General features: G+C 34.8%; 1 protein-coding gene across 2 annotated transcripts in view; it reads right to left on the bottom strand.

Annotated features, from left to right (window-relative positions):
• ADGRB3 (adhesion G protein-coupled receptor B3) overlaps window positions 1-19,455 on the bottom strand; it is a 755,063-nt gene that overhangs the window by 135,206 nt on the left and 600,402 nt on the right. For both annotated transcript variants that reach the window (XM_019029897.4, XM_019029899.3), the window contains one exon: window positions 18,245-18,347. In XM_019029897.4, coding sequence (XP_018885442.1) covers window positions 18,245-18,347 — 103 coding nt within the window. The remainder of the gene's footprint in view (window positions 1-18,244; window positions 18,348-19,455) is intronic.

Here is a 19,455-nt window from a genome sequence, read left to right as displayed (position 1 = left end):
ACTGCAAACCGAATCCAGCAGCACATCAAAAAGCTTATCCACCACGATCAAGTGGGCTTCATCCCTGGGATGCAAGGCTGGTTCAAAATACGCAAATCAATAAATGTAATCCAGCATATAAACAGAACCAAAGACAAAAAGCACATGATTATCTCAATAGATGCAGAAAAGGCCTTTGACAAAATTCAACAACCCTTCACGCTAAAAACTCTAAATAAATTAGGTATCGATGGGACATATCTCAAAATAATAACAGCTATCTATGACAAACCCACAGCCAATATCATACAGAATGGGCAAAAACTGGAAGCATTCCCATTGAAAACTGGCACAAGACAGGGATGCCTTCTCTCACCACTCCTATTCAGCATAGTGTTGGAAGTTCTGGCCAGGGCAATTAGGCAGGAGAAGGAAATAAAGGGTATTCATTTAGGAAAAGAGGCAGTTAAATTGTCCCTGTTTGCAGACGACATGATTGTATATCTAGAAAACCCCATTGTCTCAGCCCAAAATCTCCTTAAGCTGATAAGCAACTTCAGCAAAGTCTCAGAATAAAAAATCAAAGTAGAAAAATCACAAGCATTCTTATACACCAATAACAGACAAACAGAGAGCCAAATCATGAGTGAACGCCCATTCACAATTGCTTCAAAGAGAATAAAATACCTAGGAATCCACCTTACAAGGGACGTGAAGGACCTCTTCAAGGAGAACTACAAACCACTGCTCAAGCAAATAAAAGAGGATACAAACAAATGGAAGAACATTCCATGTTCATGGGTAGGAAGAATCAATATCATGAAAATGGCCATACTGCCCAAGGTAATTTATAGATTCAATGCCATCCCCATCAAGCTACTGATGACTTTCTTCACAGAATTGGAAAAAACTACTTTAAAGTTCACATGGAACCAAAAAAGAGCCCGCATTGCCAAGTCAATCCTAAGCCAAAAGAACAAAGCTAGAGGCATCATGCTACCTGACTTCAAACTATATTACAAGGCTACAGTAACCAAAACAGCATGATACTGGTACCAAAACAGAGATATAGATCAATGGAACAGAACAGAGCCCTCAGAAATAATGCCACATATCTACAACTATCTGATCTTTGACAAACCTGACAAAAACAAGCAATGGGGAAAGGATTCCCTATTTAATAAATGGTGCTGGGAAAACTGGCTAGCCATATGTAGAAAGCTGAAACTGGATCCCTTCCTTACACCTTATACAAAAATTAATTCAAGATAGGTTAAAGACTTAAACGTTAGACCTAAAACCATAAAAACCCTAGAAGAAAACCTAGGCATTACCATTCAGGACATAGGCATGGGCAAGGACTTCATGTCTAAAACACCAAAAGCAATGGCAACAAAAGCCAAAATTGACAAATGGGATCTAATTAAACTAAAGAGCTTCTGCACAGCAAAAGAAACTACCATCAGAGTGAACAGGCAACCCACAAAATGGGAGAAAATTTTCGCAACCTACTCATCTGACAAAGGGCTAATATCCAGAATCTACAATGAATTTAAACAAATTTACAAGAAAAAAAAAACCCTCAAAAAGTGGGCAAATGACATGAACAGACACTTCTCAAAAGAAGACATTTATGCAGCCAAAAAACACATGAAAAAATGCTCACCATCACTGGCCATCAGAGAAATGCAAATCAAAACCACAATGAGATACCATCTCACACCAGTTAGAATGGCAATCATTAAAAACTCAGGAAACAACAGGTGCTGGAGAGGATGTGGAGAAATAGGAACACTTTGACACTGTTGGTGGGACTGTAAACTAGTTCAACCATTGTGGAAGTCAGTGTGGCAATTCCTCAGGGATCTAGAACTAGAAATACCATTTGACCCAGCAATCCCATTACTGGGTATATACCCAAAGGACTATAAATCATGCTGCTATAAAGACACATGCACACGTATGTTTATTGCGGCACTATTCACAATAGCAAAGACTTAGAACCAACCCAAATGTCCAACAATGATAGACTGGATTAAGAAAATGTGGCACATATACACCATGGAATACTATGCAGCCATCAAAAATGATGATTTCATGTCCTTTGTAGGGACGTGGATGAAATTGCAAATCATCTTTCTCAGTAAACTATCGCAAGAACAAAAAACCAAACACCTCATGTTCTCACTCATAGGTGGGAATTGAACAATGAGAACACATGGACACAAGAAGGGGAACATCACACTCTGGGGACTGTTGTGGGGTGGGGGGAGGGGGGAGGGATAGCATTGGGAGATATATCTAATGCTAGATGACGAGTTAGTGGGTGCAGCACACCAGCATGTCACATGTATACATATGTAACTAACCTGCACATTGTGCACATGTACCCTAATACTTAAAGTATAATAATAAAAAAAAAGAAAAAAAAAAGAAATACAAAGGCATTTTTAAAAAATCAGTTCTAATTGAATAAGGAAAGATAATCAATAAGATATATCTAAACATAATTGGAAGATTTATAGCTTCGAGATTTAATGAATAAAGAAAATGCATCATTTTTTCTTGACAGTATAAAAAATAAAAGAAAAAACATAAAGATAGTTATGCTACATTCTCATGTTTTCATATCACTGAAACAGCCTCACAGGGATAAATGAAAAAGTTCTCTAAGAATAAAACACAAATTATACATAATGGAATCCTTTCTAGTATTGGAAAAAAAAATAATAGGCATGCTCATGCGATTACTGTGTTAGTAAAAAGGACCAGGCTGTATTAATAACAGATGGGTAAATGTCTTATTTTACATCTTGAATAATAGCATTTATGTTTGAATTAATAGGCAAAAGAGCAACCGTTTTCAGATATTTTGATGCTGAGTAGTTTAAAAGGGGCTAAATACAGAATACTACCTACTTTTTAAAATCTAATCAGTGAAATTTAAACATAAATGGTTTCTAGACAGAATATTCACTAAAGCCTTTTAAAACTTGCTCTCATTCACTGTAAATAAAGTTAAAGGGTGCTTGCTTGGCATACATTCTGGTCCTTGTGCTCTTTTTACATTACTTTTTTAATTTCAGGAATATTTTGCTTCCATGTAAAAAGTGTGCCACCAAGCTTCTGACTGCCTGGAAAGGAATATTGCTGCTCATTTCTTAACTTTCTACAAATATTCTATTTGTGCTTAGTCAAAATGGCATGCCCTTCTATATGCCTAAAGAAAAAAATGGCTCATGAGTTTTTAATCTTAGAAATATTTTTGCCTTCATCTGATAATGAACAAGCTGAAGAAATTCAAAGAAAATAAATCAATCTATAATTGCATCCTGTTCGATATATTGAAAATATATAGTACTTTGGAAGGAAAATACTCTGCTTTGGAAAACATATTTAGGAAGCAATCACATAAAATATCCAAAAGACAAGAGTATTGAAAGACAATAAGAGCAAGGAAACAACTGCTTGGAGCAGAGTATTTGCCCTAGAGCAGTGCATAGTTCTCTCCATAAACTCCTAATTTCTCTTCAACTCTTCTTTAGTTTAATAATGAGCATTATATAAGAGTCCAAAAGCACTGCAATTTGTGATGTCCTTTCTTTCTCAGCATCCTCATCTAATTGGTCACAACAACTTAATGATCCTAATGATCTTATTTCAGGAAGCCAATTCATACCCATTGCCATTAGATGATTAATAAGTTATCAAAAGAATATATTGGTCCCTACCTAAATTAACCTGAAGATTCAATCAATACAATGCTAAGAAAATTGCAACACACTTTTTTGTTTAAAATTGAAAAGTTGATTCTAAAACGTATTTGAATACCCAAAGAACCTAGATTAGACAAATGTAGACAAAATACCTAGATTAAGCAAAATAATATTGGAAAGGAAGAATGAAGTTAGAGAACTCAAGCTCTTTGATTTCCAGAGTTAACACAAAGCTATAGTAGTAAAGATTATGGCATCGACATAAGGAAAGATAGATCACAGAAACAACGTAGAAATCCAGAAACAGATCCACACATACAGTCAACTGATTTTGCAAAGCTACCAAAGCAATTTAATGGGAAAAGGAAATTTTTTGAACAAATGGTACCGGAACAATTGGATATCCATGTAGAATATAATGAACCCCAAGACCTACCTCTTATAACACACAAAAATTAATTTTGTTCGAAACATAGATCTACATAAAAGCTAAGATGACAAGAGAAAGCTTAGAATATAGATAAGATAATATAGAAAAACATTTTTATGACCTAGAGGAGTAATGAAGATCTTTTATAGTGGAGTCATAAACACAAACTATTTTTTTAAATGATACACTGAACTTCACAAAAATTTCTACTCGGCAAAAGATGCCATAAATGAAGTGTAAACACTAGCTATAGGAAAAATTATAAATGACAAAGGATTTGTATCCAAACAATCTAAGTAAAAAAGAGAGAAATGACTTGAACAGACACATCACAATAGAGAATTTAAAATGGCCTATAAGGACATGAAAAGGGCTAAACTTTATTAGTTATTAGAGGAATGTAAATTAAAATGTTGCCAAGAATATGTAACACTGGAATTATCATAGATTAATGGTAAGAGTACAAAGTGGTATGACCATTTTGGAAAACCATTCAGCAGTTTGTATTTTTTCTTTTAAGTTAAAAATAATCTAACCTGCCTTTATACCCAACAATTTTACTCCTAGCTTCTTTCCCAGAAGAAATGAAAATACATGTCCATACAAAGATTTTTACAAAAATTTCGAAACAATTTTATTCATAGTAACAAAAAACTAAAAACAATTCATATGTCTATCAATTGGAAACTGGATAAACAAATCATGATATATTCATACAATAAATAATACTCAGCAATATAGAATAATTAATTACTAATACATACAACAATATAGTTGCTTCTCAAAGAAAATATATTGAGCAAAAGAGGCCAGAAGAAAAAGTACTCATGCTATGATTTCATTTGTATAAAATCCTGAAACAGAAAAAATGAATTCACGATGACAGGAATCAGAACAACGCTTGCCTATGAGGGGATGGGGATTGACTGGCAGGAGACAAGAGAGAACTTTCTAGGGTGATGACAACGTTCCATATCTTGATCAGGTATTGGTTACATAAGTATATATTGGTCCAACCTCATCATATTATGTATGTAGTGTGCATTTCACTGTATATACATTTAACTTCAATTAGGGTACAAAATTCCAGTTATGAGACCAATAAGTTCTTGAGATCTAATGTACAGCACAGCAATTTAGTTGATAATAATGCATTGCATATTTGAAATTTGCTAAAGGAGTAAATCTGAAGTATCCTGAAAACAATAAACAAAAAGGGTCCCTACGTCAGGTAATGGATATGTTAAGTAACTTGACTGTGGGAATCATTAGAGTATACTTATATCAAAACACTATGTTGTATGTCTGAAATATGTGCATTTTTTTGTTAACTATACTTTAATAAGAAAAAAGTATATTGTGTGCCAGATACTGTCCTGGGTGCAATCTTACTTGATTCTTATAATATCTCCTCCCTACTTCTAGATTTAAAAACAACTGAGGCTTAGATATTTCCTTCATTCATTTAAAAATATTTAATGAGTGTGTGCTATGTGCCAGGCACTGTATTCAGCACTGGTTATACAGTGCAAATCAAACAGATAATGTTCTTTCTCTTCTGGATATTAACTAAAATAAGATTACAAAGTAAAGTAATGGCTGTGAAAAAAAAAATGTGTTCCTAGACAGATTAGTGGAAAAACCATGATAGTGCTCATTTCAGAGGAGTGGGATTTTAGGAAAAGCTTTTCTAAGACGATTGTATTTTATCTGCAGAACATACGTAAGTTAATGTAAGTTAACTAGGCTAGCCCAAGGCTAGAAGAAGACTAATAAGGGAGGAATATAAAAAAGTTAGGAGGCAGAGAAAAGAGCTGGATGCTAGGAAAAGCATGTAATTGATGAGACGCTTTTGAAACTGGTCTTGCTAGTAATTGCACCAGGGCAACAGGTACAAACCAGAATAATGGTCACCTGACTAAGGGCTTATTGACCCCTACAACATTTCTAATGGGTGGCCAGTGTGACAGAAATATACAGAAAGAAAAGAGTAATGAATATGAGGCAGTGAGGTGAAAGAAGTACATAGGCCCATGTCATGTTGGGGCTTGTGGGCCATATTATGTGGTTTGGATTTCATTCCAAATGTAATAATAGAAGCTTCACTTATTTTCACCGAAGGGTTTTAAACAGACATGTGTTTAAATCACGATATGATTTATAACTGTAAAAGAACACTAGGCTGGTGAGTGAAGAATGGTTAAGTAACTTGACAAGTGGTGCATGCCCAGGAAGCGGTTGAGCTTAAAGTACTTCAGTTAGAATAAGTGAAGCTTCCATTACACCTGGAATGATGAATCAGTTTACAGCAGATCCTTCCAGCTCCAAGCAAACCTTGGGTTCTTGTGGCTCCGACACATCTTCATTGCAGTCTCATGAGAGACCCTGAGCCTGAAATGCCCAGCTACATTTTTCCTAAATTCCTGACTCGTAGAAATGGTGAGGATTATAAATATGTTTTGCGCTACTAAGCTTTGAGGTAATTTGTTACATAGCAATAGATAATTGGTACAGATTGTCCTTTTCATTGTAATAAAGGATGCTGTTCTTAGGCATACAGAATTCACCTTTTAGCTTTATTCTGGAGATTTTGAAAATATATAACAAATTTCTAAACAAAGAAATAGATGGTCTTATTTCTAATAAAAAGAAAATAAACAAAAATAAGTAAATAAGAAAAGCAGAACGAATTTGTGTTTTGTAAAAGCAATACACATCTTTCTATTCATTAGGAAAGATCACCTTAAAATACAGATAGAATTTAATTGGCAATAAAACAGATACAAATAAGATTCATTCAAAACCTTCTGTAGTCCTAATTGAATGAATATACTGATGTATCATCTACCAAAGACACATCTGTAGAGATATATGAAAACTATGTGTATTGTAGTTTAACAAAGAACACTTACACAGGCCCTTATCACACATATTAACGAATTAAAATTCTTCTGCTTATATGTTTACTGTTAAAGCTAGTCATTTCTTCTTCACATTACAGTTGAAGTCTTAATCTTTGATTCAATCCACTAGCAGCCTAAGATAACTATAAATATTTTAATTTCCTTACTTTGAATTTCATACATCTTAAATTTCATAGTCAAGACCCAGACTCAACTCAGTCATATGCCTAGTTCTTTCTTCAAGGCTTAAGATTAAAAATTCACTGACTAGCTATCAAAAAAGAAGTAAAAAATGAACTTTAATCTGCTTTTTTTTTTTAATTATAGGCATTAGTGTTTGGTCTTTAGTTCCAAGATTTGCCATAGCAATGCTTATGATTTGATATACATAATAACAATACAAATTTTAGGATAGGGTGAGATAGGATAGAGGTAGAGAGGTAAAAAGAGAACTCTGTCTATGCATGAATTTGATTGGGAATTAGCTTGACTCTGCCATCTCTATTTTCTGCTTCAGATGTTACTTCTCTGCCCAAGACTGTCAGATGAAAGAGTTTCTCTAATAAGGGCTTTAACAAATACTGCTGTACATTAAGAAGTTTTCTTCTACAAAGCCAGCCAGCTTTGTTGTCTCATGCACTGGATATTTGTTAGCTACTTTTAACTTCTTCAATTTATCAAATGTCCAGCTTGGTCGTGAGGGATTTGATTCATGGTTTTTTCCATAGTTTTATACACTGGTAACCAATCGGCATCATAAGTGAAGGCATTCTGTGATTAGTTCCAGAGTGCTCCAAAGAAGAAATTCAGCTGGGCGTGGTGGCTCATGCCTGTAATCCTGGCCCTTTGGGACACCAAGGCAGGCAGAACACGAGGTCAGGAGTTCAAGACCAGCCTGACCAACATGGTGAAACTCCATCTCTACTAAAAATACAATAATTAGCCGGGCATGGTGATGCGCACCTGTAATCCCAGCTACTCAGGAGGCTAAGACAGGAGAATTGCTTGAACCCGGGAGGTGGAGGTTTCAGTGAGCCAAGATTGCGCTACTGCACTCCAGCCTGGGCAACAAAGCAAAACTCCATTTCAAAAAAAAAAGAAAAAGAAGAAGAAGAAATTCAAAGTGTTTTGCACTCCTTTTCATCTTGGCAGAAGCCTTTTCAGAAACTGCCAAGGTCTTCTGTTCCAGTTCTGCAGGCTACACAGGCTAACCCTTGGGTAGACACGTCAGAACTGGAGGTTATTTTTACATAAAGCATCAGCCCAGAAATAGGCTGGCCTCACCTTACACTGTAGTTCTTCTGATGGTATGCACACAAGATACTTCTAGAAAGCTCAAAATTGCCTAAGGCTAGGTCCCAGGCCAAATCCAGTCACATCCATTGCTTTATTTCTATAACTGTTTTCTAGCAACAACAGCAGAACTGAATAGATTCGACAGACAGCATATGTCCTACAAAGCCTAAAGTATTTACTATATGGCCCTTTACAACAAGTTTGCCAACCTCTGAATTACATTATGGAGCATTTGTCAAAGGAGTTCTCTCCTACAGTCTTCACACCATTCCAATGTCGTACTGAGACAAATTTTACTTTGGTCAACAGATCTTTAGTGATAACTTAAATTCTACTCTCTTCACCTCATATTCACCCTGAGAGGCATAGTCTCAAAGTTCATATCATGGGCCATTGAAAATTCTATTGTAATCTTATCTCAAGGGCTTTTCATTTTTTGTGTGTGAGAATATCTGTAAATTAAAGTAATTCACTTTCTGTGATGTTTATCTAGTACTTCAGTATTTTACATTGTATTAAGAATTCTCATAAACATTATCAGCTATACTCCAACATGGTTCCTCTATTGACATTAGCCAAACTTCTGACCTGTTCATATTATGTCCCAAGAAGGGGAAAGATGAAAAATAATACATAGGGAGAAATTTGTAATTTCTCTACTGGTTTGATTTCAGGGGAGAAAAGCAGATATTCTTCAACCTTTCTGTGAGACTCTTGGAAGGACACTCAATTTCTCAAATTCTCTTTTGGATATCTCTGCATAAAGATAAGATCTGATTTAACTCAACCATCTCTCATCAAAGGAGGGTCTCAAAAACATTCTGTAAGTCTTTAGTATTTTCTTCAACTCCCTTATATCATCATAAAATGACAACAATACAACAATAATAAAAAAAATTGACCTACATTACAATTATTCCAAATGGGGCCCCCAAAAATGAAGTGGCTATACTCCTATTATATTATCCCTCATTCAATAGGTATAGCCATAAGTTCATTCATTCATTCAACATTTATTAATTTCATGCCATATATAAAACAAGTACTAGTATTAATGGTTTTTAAATCCAGTAAAAAGAGAGACATACTACCCTTGAGAATCACAATACAGTGAGCAGGGTTGAACAGGAATTGATAACTTATAGAATAAGGTGATTGGTGCTAACAATAGAGGTATGTATCACATGCTATGAAAGCAGAAAGGAGTGTTGTAGGAGCTAAAATGGTTTGCATAAGTCCACTCTGAAGTGTGGTAGGAGTTTATCAGACAGAGTAAAAAGCAAGGGCAAAAGCACACAAGCAAGAGGAACTCCCATAGCCATAAGAAAGCTGGAATGCACACAGAGACGGTCCCTAGGAGGGAACAGAAAGGGAATGCTGAAATCTAGCTCTTCCTTTGTAGGGACATGGATGAAATTGGAAATCATCATTCTCAGTAAACTATCGCAAGAACAAAAAACCAAACACCGCATATTCTCACTCATAGGTGGGAATTGAACAATGAGATCACATGGACACAGGAAGGGGAATATCACACTCTGGGGACTGTTGTGGGGTGGGGGGAGGGGGGAGGGATAGCATCGGGAGATATACCTAATGCTAGATGACGAGTTAGTGGGTGCAGCGCACCAGCATGGCACATGTATACATATGTAACTAACCTGCACAATGTGCACATGTACCCTAAAACTTAAAGTATAATTAAAAAAAAAAAATCTAGCTCTTGTTGCCAAGCCAGAAGGCTTGCTAGAGGCTATATCAGTCTGGAGGGAGAGGATGATTTTATAACTCATCCGCATCTGCCCTGAAGGAGTGCCCTTTTTATTTCCCACAAAGTCAACTTAGGTACTTCAGGCAGCCCTGAATGCAGGTGATATGCAGAACATGGAATTAATCTCATAAGCCCTACAGACCCATCATACAGTTTGCAGCAGGGGAATTATGCAATCAGGTATTTGTTTTTTCTTTAAATTTAAGATATTTCTCAAAGTGATATGGAGGATGGGCTCATGGAAAGGCTTTAGTTGCAGAGGAAAGTTAGAAGAATGTTATAGTGGTCAAAGTGAGAAATCATGAAGGCCAAGTCTAATGCAGGGGTGGTGGGGATGGAGAGTAGAATTGATCAAGTCATGGAGTTTCTTTGCATTTTGTCTGGCTTTTGTACAATTCCCTCAGCATAAATGAACAAAAATTAATGAGAGTAGGCCTGACATTCTCGAAGCAATCACTTTCACACTAGGCTGAGACTCGTGTTCTGCTTCTTCCCTGTTGAGTGAGTTCTCACTCTTCAGGAGTTTTGATCGGCTTTGAAGTTGAAGCTAAGAATACTCACTGAATGTCCAAACTACTTCCTTGTCCCTCAAGGTCATTTGGCTCTTGACATCTCAATCATTTCAACAATTGTATTGTCAAGTAATTCCACTTTCATCTTCTTTGCTTGCCCTGAGCCCATCCTTCATATTGATCTTTGCCCTATTTACAATAATGTGGTCTCTGGCTTTTACCACACAAATCTGGAAATGAATAATCAAGGGATAGGAGGTTACAGTAGGACAACAGAGTCTCTGCTATCTCACTGTCTCTCACTTCACTGGGAATCTGTTTTGGGAAATCATCTTTTATTGCTGGGAGCCTGGGGAAATCAAGAAGCTAGCCAACCATTATGCTCCTTGGTTTGATGAAGGTTTTCAGGAATCCAGAATAACTCTAAGTTAGTAAGATACTTCAAAACGGAACCAAGTTAATTACACATAAGCTTATTACATTCAAATCATTTTACAAACGTCATAGCAAGTCAACGAATTAGATTTTAATGAATCTAAGTAGGTGTTAGCCTCGACCATTAAAATCACACATTCATTTGAGACATAATAGACTTACACTTGGGACACTATTGGCAGGATGTCTCCAATGAGAAGAATTGTAACTACGCACATTTCTTTTTAAGGCTATGAACATTATATTCTTATGAAGAAAAAAGATTAACTTTTGCTAGTTTTCAGCATCTCCTTAACTAAAATCCAGGGGCCAGATCACATTTAAAGCATGCCATCAATCACTTAGAGCTAAAACAGGCCCTAGAAAAATAATCTATCACTATTAGCTGAGATCCTGTCTAGGGTGGGGGACTCTACTTTTTGTAAGACTAACGACAGCTATTAGATTCATAGATATAAGCACAAATATATTCAAATTTATTTCATTCATCTAATAATACTTATTATTTACTTACTATACATAGACAATGTGCTTGCAAGAGATTTAATAATGAGTATGACTTAGTCCTGCCCTAAGAAGTGTATAGTCTGATTAGAAACAGGTAATATAATACAAGAGAATAGGTATGCACTGGAAATCCTGGAACCCAGAGCAGGTGTGCATAAGCAGGGTTTTCTCTAATGGGAAAACTCATCAGAGTGTCAGAGGATGAGCTTGAGACAAATAAAGACAGGAAGTCAGGTGGGGCTGGGGTGAAGGAACAGTGCCCCAGGATGAAGTATAGCATGAAGCAAAAAAAATAGATTAATTTTGATGAACTATTAGAAGTTTGGTCTTGCTGTTGTAACAAAAGTCAGTAAAATAGAAACAGTATGGAGAGGTCAGCATGGGTCATTTTTAAGATCTGCTTTTTCTCAGGTTTTACAAGCTCCGGAAGTTTTTCTCTTGTACGATTTATTCCTGAGTTCCAATATATTATTACAAGAAAAGCAGTGAATAAAAAAATCTTCACAGATAAACAAAATATGTTTCAATGCTTGTGTCTGAGCACAATTTGAAAATTACTTCTGTAGGAAATGAGACAACAATAAATGTTACATAGAGAAATCGGGTGGTCAGATTTGAATTTTTGTTCCATCACGTGGGCTACAGGATAGACAATGGGGCTGATAATACTGTAAGCAGTATGATCAATACCTGATAGAGACAAGAAACTAGATCTGAGAAATATTTGAGGGTTAAACTGTCATAGGTGGATGATTTATTAGATTGACTCCATGAGCGAGAAGGAGACATCAAGGATAACTTCCAGAGTTCTAGCTTATGTAATTGAGTTGGAGACTACAGAAAAGGCATTAAATTTTGCCTCTGAATGCAAAAGACTGGGGTGGAGACAGAAATGGTGAATTTAGTGGTGAGCAAGAAATTGGACATGAGGAAATATGAAGGTATGAAGAGAAGGACAGAATCAGATGTATATCTGGGTGTCATAATTATCTTTGCCATAATTACAGCTACTGTTTAAGTGGTACTTAAACTTAAACAGTACCACTCTCTGGGTTAAGTGCTGATACCAGCCTCTGGGTTAAGTGCTGATACCCGCCTCTGGGTTAAGTGCTTCATAAGTACTAATTCATGTAACTTTGACAACAAGCTTAGGTCTAGAGATGCAGGGTGTCATGCTTAAGATCACACAACTAGGAGAACTGGCAGATTTAGGATATTTAAATCTACCTGGCTTACAATACCTTCTCTTAACCATCCCCATCTGAGACTGATATCTCCCAAAGAAGCATGTAGAACACTGAATCTCTGGGGCAGGGGGCAGTCTGCTTCAAAGGGTATCAGGCAGAACTGAATGGATAGCTGTAAATACATGTTCAATATTTTTTCTCAGAAGTCGAAAACACATAGATATTTAGAGGTCAGGCATGTACATAAATGTGTGCAGAAGCTGGGACTATTGGCAAAAGAAAGTCATGGGACAAATAGTTAAATTAGAGAGTGCTTGACCCAAGTTAAGGTATTCAAATTCGACGTTTTACTTTTTAAAAAACACAATTCTGACAAAACAAAAAAATCTTCCATTAGAGTGACTATAACCTACTAGTTTGGCCCATGTTTACTAATTCTCTCTATTCAAACTACAGAACAAAAATATAACATCTTTATAAGAGGTAAATAACCACAAGATGAAGTAGAAGAAAACATAATAGAGAATGGGACTTTTAAAAGTGCTTCAAGACAGAGAATTTTTGTATCTTTTGCAAGTCTGAATTAAAAGACACAGCCCATTATGTAATACAATGCTCCACACATAAAGAACCATGAGATAATTTCCTCCTAAATAATGCTAAGAAAATGTTTGACCACCCCAAATAATTTAGAAACTTCCCTTTATCTATCAGTGAGAACTTTTGCTTTACTCCTAGGTCAATTAAGACTCAAGCTAATATCTCTTTGTTCTCTCACAATTGACTAGTAGTTCTCAAAATATTAACCTTTGTATGTTTGTTATAATATCTGCAATTTATTTTATAATATTTTGTTATTTTCAGTATGATACTATCTATGTGCCAGTTAGTTTAACCTGTAATTCTAGGAGGAGTCCAAGAATGCCCAGACTAGTTGGTCAGTTGGCTTTATATCTGGAAAGCCCATACAGGGCAACTACAGGTCCTTCTTACTGAGATATATCTAGCCACAATCAACACTTTACTCATTATCAAACTAAATATAAAAGATTAGTCTTTATTGGTGAACTAGTGTCTGGTTAATCACTATAATGAATGTATTAATGGATTCCCTTTGGTGAAAGTAAAGGCGTTGAAGATATGTGTATTGGCTAAAACAGTTAAACACTTCTTACTCTTAAATGAACTGTACATAAGATTCCATTGTGGCCTATATCCCATATCTTTTAGCGATGGGGCCCACGGTTTTATCCATAATCATTCTGTGTCCAGACATTGGATTAGGAGGATTTCTGACTGAATGACACTGACTAAAGGGCACAGAATCCTGCTCCTAGAATGTTGCTATGTCCACCTCACTGAATGTTACATACAGGGTGGGTGAAAGTATCTAAAACGTCAAAGACCTAGGCCCTCATTGAGCTTCCTGAATAGATTTTGTTCCTGATTTGCTAATGAGGGATTATCTAATAATATCTAAATGTGTGATAAAATTTGGACTTAGACTTGCTTTTTTTTATAACCTGGTAGTGAGGTTGTGAGAGAGAGAAGCTATCTCCCACCACTTTGAACTTCTTGGGTGGTTATCCTTATCTAACCAAAAAACCAAGAGTTTTGCCAGATTTGTCTTCTATCAGTTAAAAAGAGTGCTATGAAATCTTCAATATGATAAATTCTTTAAATCCTTAAAGTCCTTTGAAGCAAAAGCAATACATGCTTTTGTCATTAAGAAAAACTATTCTCTAAATTTATGTTTTCAAAATAATCTTTGCTTTCTGCAAAACAGTAGTACCAAAAATAGTCTACTCAGCTCAACAACAACAACAACAAAAACACAAATGCATACTTAAAGGTGTAAAGGAAATGCTTTACAAATAAATAACATTTGAGCAATACAAAGACATCCTGGTTGAAAGTTTAAATGCACAAAGAGATAAAAGGGAAATATCACTTTATGAGAAAACTCAAAATATAATGAAGTGGGTTATAATTAAATATTACAACTGCATTTTAAGAAAAGATATAATAAAATGCACTTTGTTCCTTACTTTGTTGCCAGTAATTGAATATACAGTTAAAAAATTTGAATACATTTATTTTATGCAATGGATTATTTCAGCTTGTTTACATTTCAATTCAAAAAGAAGCAGAGATACTTGGTAGCAAGATAATCAGGTCAATTATATTTCAATAAGCAATTCAAAGAAAGGCCCTCATATGACACTTCAAAACTATTCTGTACATCGACATCAGATACCAGCTTTCATACAAACTAGCCATGACAACTCACTGAAGCAGTATCAAATAATTTCTTCATCAAAAAGCTCTCTCGAATGTTTACACTTTCTAAGATGGGAATACTAAAGCATCAATTAAAACTTATCAGGGAAGTCAAAGATACAAATCTGATCAATTAAAAAATCCCCGCAGAAGCAAAGGGATCCTATACAAAACCAAAATAAAATACTTTAGTTATCGAACAATATTTTACATTTTCAGAAAATAGTTATTTGTAGTTTATGCACATCATAAGTTTATACAGACAACACACTTTGTACTTTTCTATTTTTTTGAGACACCATTAATCCCAAATACAGTCAAACAGATGTAGCCTTTCACATACCAAATTCTCATATATAAATACAAATAGAGTCAATCTAATTCAACTAATAAAACACAAGATTATTTCCCATAGAAAATGTGATATTGTTTTGAGTGACTAAGAATAAAATTCCAGTGTTTTGTATTTTTCTCTTCTAATCACTCTAATGTGAATTGTCCTAGGCTTGTAAGAACATCTACTAAGAGCTAGTAAAGCAAAATTAATATAGCATAAGAACAAACTAATAATCTCTTATTTTCTTCATCAATACTACCACTTACCACCCACTCCTCCCCAAATGCATCAATAACTATAGTAGCAAAAATTAGCATTAGTCAATCTGATACAAAACCACTTTGGTTGCAAAACTACATAGAAGCTATTCTGTAGTTAATTACTTGGGGAGAAGCTACATCAAACTCTTATTTTGGTAGTAAGTCAATACCAGCCCTTCCTCAAAATAAGAAATGAAAAGTAAACCAAATTTATCTTGTCTTTGATATTCATATTTGCAGATCTTAAAAGACATTATTACAAAACAAAGAGGACATTGAAAACCTGTGAAGGTCAAACTGGGCAGACAGAATGTAGTTTTTTGAGACAATTTTAGTTTCTGAATATAGCTGGCATTTAGACCTACACAACGTCGTAGACACTAGCTGCATGTAGCCATTGGACATTTGAAATGTAGCTAGTTCAAATTAAGATGTATCATAAGTATAAAATATACTCCAGATTCTTAAGACTTAAAAAAGATTGTAAAATATTGTATTAATATTTTATATTATGTCTTAAAATGGTAATATTGTGGATATTCTGAGGTAAATATTATATATTAAAATTAATTTCATCGGGTTTTTAAATTTTTTTAATGTGGCTACTAATATAATTTAAATTACATATGTGGCTTGTATTTGTGTCTTGCATTGCATTTCTATTGTACATCAGTGATTTAGAGCATAACCACTATGATGTGAAGTACACCTTGTAGAAATGTCTGTAGTACCATTTGGCTCAGAACTTATAAAAACTTTGCCAAGCAGCATGAAACAGATTTAAAAGCATATTTTGTACTGTGGATCATGCAGTTTTCCATAGTCTAAGGGGAGGTATAACTCAAGAGTGTTTGGAGAGTAAAAAATGACAGAAAAGGAAGAATGTTTTGTGAAAAAAACTTAAACTCTGAGCTCTAGCTGGCTCTAGCTTGACTTTTTCTGGTTCCTGATCCCAATAAATAATTCCTATTTCAGAGGAAAGCTCTCTTTTTCTGGGTGGAGGTTGAAGGGCAAGTAGTTAAAAAATTGGGAATAGGTATTAACCAGTGTATGAACATTTCTAAGAGATCTGAGGCCCAGCCCAAGTGAACAAGCAAAAAGGAAAGAATGACATGAGTGATTTAATAATTCCTTAAGGTTTACGGTCCCATCTCATCCCTTTTATCTCTACTTCCTTCCTATCATTGCCTTTTTGTTTCCCTTTTTCTTTTCACTTACATCCATGTTTACCCTCATTTTTTATTCTGTTGGTCATTTTGTACCTTCTTGTCTCCCAATTCTGATCGGCATCCCTCTCACCTTTAGTCATTCTCTCTCTCTCTTTTTTCTTTACTTTGTATTTCCTTTTAAAATTTGTATTAAATGTTTATAACATGGACCTGAACTATATTTTAATAGTCTTTACTTTCTTTCGGATTCTTTCTTTAAGAAGAAAAGATACAGGAAATAAATGGAGGAAAATTAAACACTCAAAGACACGAAAGTAATTTTTATTTCTACAGGGCCCTTGATGGGGTTGTCATTTTTGTTTTTCCTTCAGGATTTGTGGCCTACCCCTTGGGCCCTTCCCCTGGCCTAGGGCAATGTGGGCCAAGAAGAAACATTCATCAGAATCACTTAAAGCAGCCTCCTAGGTCCTACCCAGACCTAGAATTGGGCTCTTTTGGTGGGAATCACCAGTCTTAGGAAAGTAGGTTAGCAAAATAAACAGACTATCAATTATCCTTGACATTAATACATGTCCTATGAATATATAATACATGAAAAGAACCTATCAAAGTGTATATGATTATTTTAAAATGATGGCTTATGGGAAAATTTTTAATTATTCGCTTCTGTATTTGAAAATTAAAAAGCTGAAAAATAACAGGCCTGAAGGCATGTGATCGATTGACAAATAAGTTATCAAAGTGGTGTTTAACAGAATCCTTTTGAGGCAGGTAAGTTAACTTCAAATTGCTATTATGGGTTTCTTAAAATACATTTCAGAATAGTAAAGACAATCATTTCTGGGGAAAAAAACATGGTCATTCAACTCATAAATTGGTTCATTCATATAAACAGAAAATATACTTTTACATTCTGCTAAGTATCAAAATACCTTTAGGTGAAGCAAAAATTTTGAAAGGCATAAAATCTAAAGTACTTTCATCTAACACTCTCTTCAATTATTGCCTATGGATATTTTTCAGGTGGATTTTCAAGAGAGATGTTATACTTGTAAGCAATTTATAGTTACCTTTTATGAATCAATATGTTAATAAATTAGACCAAAACAAAAGCCTTATATCCTATTACAATTAGATCTTCTTACAATTAGACTAATGAATCAAAATATGTGCTTTTGATGTCCCAAGGCTTTGAACTCATAGAGCTTTGATATAATGTTTAATAAACATACATTTTTACTCTTATGAACAACCTCTCAACCCACAGGGAATTAAGCCAAAGGTATACATTCTGAACTGGAATAGACAATGTTTTTATTCAGAAACCAATAACAAAATTTTGCTTTAAAATATAATTTTGTCAGAAGTTCTCCATTTTAGAATGAATGTTTAGATTATCAATAACTAACAATATGCCAAAATATAAACACAAAAAAAGAATCAGAATAATTACCAGTCATACCTTATTATGTGTCTGAGTCTGTCCAACCAGTATGAGGATATTGGATGAGATGATAGACAGGCAGAAGTTAATTAGTATTATGGATCTCTCAGAGCGTATGTACCTAGCCAGAGAGAGAAAAGTTACCCAACTTTAAAATCCAACAGAAAGATGAAGAATTATATATTGTGCAAACTGATGGCATTCATCTGGAAAAATAAGTACTGTAGCACAGGAATATTTACAAAAATAAAAAATATAAAAATAGTTTCTAAAATAAAAAATTACTTTTAGAGACCCAATTTTACAGTGGTATGGCATGTGCAAGAGTCCTTTAGAATTTTTTTTTCTTAGACATTGGTGGGACAGTATGGCATTTCTGATAGAGCCTAAGTTGCCCATCTGTGGTCATGATACACTTTTTTTTAACTAAACATATAAAGCTTCTTGGAAATATAACAATTAGTATAATACCTTTATATACGTGTGTGTGTATGTGTGTATGTATGTTTAGCATTATCATATGAATCAACCAATATAAACTTTGAGAACCAAAAAGAAAAAACTCACACAAATTGTGAAGTATTATTGTTATTTACTAGAAGGATACCATTACTTTCATGAAACTGTGAACACTTTTATCCACTCAAGCATTTGAATGTAATTAGGCTGTTACTCTTTATATTTTTCCTGAATAATTGTTCAAAAAAATGAATTTTTATTTCTAAAAATAAATCCAATCCACAAATGATAATTCACTATTAGGCTGGAAAATCACTTGACATCTGCCATATTTTACCCTTATGAAGAAGTGTTTATATACAGTGTGTTATATAGTTGTAAAGTGCACCAAGAATGTAAGCCATAGAGAAAACTGCTCAGAATCAAATGTTCTACCAGCTGTTTACCCTGAAAGAGTAACAGCTATTTTGCTTCACTGCATTCTGTGGTAAATCACTGAGTGACAGTAACAAAAAGACACTGTTGTATTTGCTGTGTGTTTAGGCCCATTCAGTTTGTATTATAACTTGGAATCACATTCCACAGCAGGCATGAGCTTTTCTATGCAGCATTAGACACGAGTGCCAATGATCCGGAGGCACTCTGGGAGGTAAAAATCTGTCAAACTTCTCTCTGTCTGTCTGTCTCTCTCTCTCCCTGTCTTTGAGGACTATCAAGGTAGAACCCCCACGTTTTATCACACATTTCCAAAAAGAACACAAAAGTAAGAA

The sequence above is a fragment of the Gorilla gorilla genome, chromosome 5, assembly GCF_029281585.2.
Source record: "Gorilla gorilla gorilla isolate KB3781 chromosome 5, NHGRI_mGorGor1-v2.1_pri, whole genome shotgun sequence".
Taxonomy (NCBI): Eukaryota; Metazoa; Chordata; class Mammalia; order Primates; family Hominidae; genus Gorilla; species Gorilla gorilla.
The sequence above is the reverse complement of the archived record's forward strand: the minus strand, read 5'-3'. Positions and strand labels throughout refer to the sequence as shown.